Genomic DNA, 3,375 nt, shown 5'->3' with positions numbered 1-3,375 from the left:
AATATTAATGGTGTTTTCTGTAACGATTATAATATAAAATTTTATAAATTAACATGTCATTTTGTGGACATTTTCCCTATTTTGGGGATAATTTTCTAATTATCTCCCCCTCTTTTTTAAAACCCGTTTTTAGGTCATTTTCTTGTCTTGTTACTAATTTTTTTATAATTTGTGGGACATTTCTTGCAAAGTCACTCAGGTGGGTCAAAAAGCCTTTAAAGGTGTAACACTGTGTGTGTTATTGTGTGTTTCCAGGTGAACGCGTGACCGTCTCACCACAGTGAAAGTCTTGTATCCCTCCAGGATTGGTCTGTATCCGGTGCAACGACACAGATTTCCTGAAAAATAATAATTCTCTTAGTTTTTCTGTAATATTTAACACAAGTATTTCATAATGAATTTCATGTGTGTTTGTTTGTTTTTTGGGTGTTTGTGTTTGTTTGTTTTTTTGGGTGTTTGTTTGTTTTTGGGTGTTTGTTTGTTTTTTGGGTGTTTGTTTTTTTTTGGGTGTTTGTTTTTTCGGGTGTTTGTTTTTTGGGTGTTTGTTTGTTTGTTTTTTGGGTGTTTGTGTCCCTGTTCGATACACTGTGGATAACAGAGCTGACGGCACCTTGAAAGGCCTCCTCCACGTGGGCCATGGTGGGCGCGGGGTTGTTCCTCAGCAGAGCGTACATGGACATGACGATCCCCGGAGTGCAGAACCCACACTGAGAACCGTGAGCTCGCGCGATTCGCTCCTGAACACGAGAAACATCAAACGCATTTGACCAATGAAAACACACAGAGGACTCTGACCAATCAGCTGCTGAGGTCACAGATGTGACACGTCAAACACAGGAGACAGAATTGTCTCTGCAAGGACACCTAGGAGACAGAATTGTCTCTACTGTATCAAAAATCAAAGAAGAGACACTGAAGTTTATGTGAACAGGATGCAGTTTTACCTGGACAGGATGTAGTTTTACCTGGACAGGATGTAGTTTTACCTGGACAGGATGTAGCTTTACCTGGACAGGATGTAGCTTTCTTGCCACGCTGCCGATGCCCTCCACGGTCGTCACGGCGACCAGGTGCAGTGAGCAGAGCGGGGCGAGGCAAGCGTTGACGGCGTGATGACTGAACGTTAAGTTGAAGACAGTTTGTGTTTTTATGAGCCGTGAAATCAGCAATGAGAGATAGAGGAGCACATGACCTGCAGCTGACACACACACACACACACGCACACACACACACACACACACACACTGTAACACACACTGTAACACACACACACACACACACACACACTCTCTCTGGTTGAAGGATACAGCAGCTGCTGGGTGTGTGTTTGGTATCTGGACAGCATGACGGTGCAGGCTCCACATCCGCCCTCAGCACAGCCCAGTTTGGTTCCAGTTAAACCCACTAAACACACACACAGACACACAGACACACAGACACACAGACACACAGACACAGACACACACACACACACACACACACACACACACAGTGAACTCGTGGATGCGTGGCGGTCTTCAGAGTCGAGTCTCTCAGAGACATTTGACCTCCAAATGTTTCAAACTGAACTTCAGTCGATGAAAAATCAACATTCAGAGTCTGAAACGATTCTTCTGAGAGGTGTGTGTGTGACTCTGTGTGTGTGTGTGTGTGTGTGTGTGTGACTGTGTGTGTGTGTGTGACTCTGTGTGTGTGTGTGTTACTGTGTGTGTGTGTGTTACTGTGTGTGTGTGACTCTGTGTGTGTGTGTGTTACTGTGTGTGTGTGTGTTACTGTGTGTGTGTGACTCTGTGTGTGTGTGTGTGTGTGACTCTGTGTGTGTGTGTGTGTGTGTGTTACTGTGTGTGTGTGTTACTGTGTGTTACTGTGTGTGTGTGTGTTACTCTGTGTGTGTGTGTGTGTGTGTGTGTGACTGCGTGTGTGTGTGTGTGTGTTACTCTGTGTGTGTGTGTGTGTGTGTGTGTGTGTGTGTGTGACTGCGTGTGTGTGTGTGTGTGTGTGTTACTCTGCGTGTGTGTGTGTGTGTGTTACTCTGTGTGTGTGTGTGTTACTCTGTGTGTGTGTGTGTGTGTGTCGTACGTGTCCTCCTCAGGTAGGTCAGCAGGGTCGTCTCCGGGTCGACGTTTTTCTCGACGATCTGCAGGAGAGATTTTCAAAATAAAACATTAAATTCTCTGTTTGAGTTTCACTGTATTCATAAAAGAACAAACTAAAACTTTTTTGATTAAACTTTTCCAGAGTCTGCGGCTCGTTTTCTTCTGAAGAGAAACAAGTTTGACTTTTCGATTTTGAATCCGATCGTCTGATCGATGCACGAAAATCTGCTTCTGTTGGTTTTTCTTCTGACCTGCGGATTAAATCCTCCGTCTCGTTTCTGTTAGTTTCAGACGGCAGCGACACAGAAACACGATTAAATTCGATATTCGGTTTTATCAGAGACGCTGATAATAACGTCTCAGTTTGTCCCTTTGAGTCCGCAGGAGACGGACTTGTCTTTTCACAAAAACAGGGGAGGAAGCAAAGAGTTACGGAGGAAGAAATGACCCAAACTTTTACGAGGAAATTGGTCAAAAGTAAAAGAAAAAGAAAATGATTCTGTGACAGAACTTTAAATATGCGTCATGAATAAAAATGTAGATTTTTTTCTGCCTGTCCCGAGACATTTTCAGTTCTGTTTCTTTAATATAATTTCTTTACTCTACATATTTCTTGTAAATTATGGAACAGAAATCCCAGCTGTGCGCTCAGAGGTCAAAGGGTTAAATTCAGAGATAACAGATCAAATCATGACAGAACTGCATTTAAAAATCAGCTGATTTTAATTCAAACAGTTTTTACCTTTTTCCCGTTGACGAAGAAGACGAGCTCATCGGACCCGGACCTGGACCCGGGCCGGGTCTCGGTATCGGCTGTGATCCTGCTCATGTCCCTGTTGTCTCCTGTCCTCTGTGTCCTCTGGTTGTCTGTGTGAACTGATCCGGAGCGTCTCCGCTCAGGGGAGGACCCTGCGCTCAGGGGTGTGTCCTTCAGGGACCTGCTGTCTCACACGGACCCCCTGCCCCCCCCCCCGAAAACAACAAAAAACACCACGAGCCAAAAACAGGACCGAGTCTGCGTCCAGGAGTCCTCAGGAGACACCAGGGGACATCAGTCACATGACACAAACACTGCTCAGGAGTCTCAGGATGGGCCGTGCGTTTGGGAAAAGACGAGATGTGATTGGATCAGACTCAGGAGGTGACCTTTGACCTCAGATAACACTCGCTGGTTCAGGCTAATTATTCACAGCTCGGCTCAGACCTTGAGGTCAAAGGTCAGAGCCGAGGTCAAAATAAAAACACGACGAGACAGTAAAATAAAAACACGATGAGACAG

At 45.0% G+C, this 3,375-nt stretch overlaps 1 protein-coding gene across 1 annotated transcript; it reads right to left on the bottom strand.

The window, feature by feature from the left end:
• Positions 1–173: 173 nt before the first annotated feature.
• LOC121938923 (xanthine dehydrogenase/oxidase-like) lies at positions 174–3,033 on the bottom strand. Its single transcript, XM_042482072.1, has 6 exons — positions 2,839–3,033; positions 2,080–2,137; positions 1,308–1,404; positions 1,008–1,116; positions 611–737; positions 174–338 (listed from the first exon to the last, which is right to left on the bottom strand). The coding sequence occupies exons 1-6, from the start codon at positions 2,923–2,925 to the stop codon at positions 205–207; spliced, it is 612 nt and encodes a 203-aa protein (XP_042338006.1). The 5' UTR covers positions 2,926–3,033; the 3' UTR covers positions 174–204.
• Positions 3,034–3,375: the final 342 nt, after the last annotated feature.

The sequence above is a fragment of the Plectropomus leopardus genome, unplaced genomic scaffold (assembly GCF_008729295.1).
Source record: "Plectropomus leopardus isolate mb unplaced genomic scaffold, YSFRI_Pleo_2.0 unplaced_scaffold3786, whole genome shotgun sequence".
Classification (NCBI taxonomy): Eukaryota; Metazoa; Chordata; class Actinopteri; order Perciformes; family Serranidae; genus Plectropomus; species Plectropomus leopardus.
Note: the sequence above shows the minus strand (reverse complement) of the source record. Positions and strands in the feature narration are given on the sequence as shown.

Bases quoted from the DNA above. Each gene is read 5' to 3' on its own strand.
- LOC121938923 (XM_042482072.1), bottom strand. From the start codon at position 2,925: ATGAGCAGGATCACAGCCGATACCGAGACCCGGCCCGGGTCCAGGTCC. The intron at 2,138-2,838 runs GTAAAAACTGTT...TCTCTCCTGCAG, and splicing joins TCTTCGTCAACGGGAAAAAG to ATCGTCGAGAAAAACGTCGA. The intron at 738-1,007 runs GTAAAGCTACAT...TCTCGTGTTCAG, and splicing joins GAAAGCTACATCCTGTCCAG to GAGCGAATCGCGCGAGCTCA.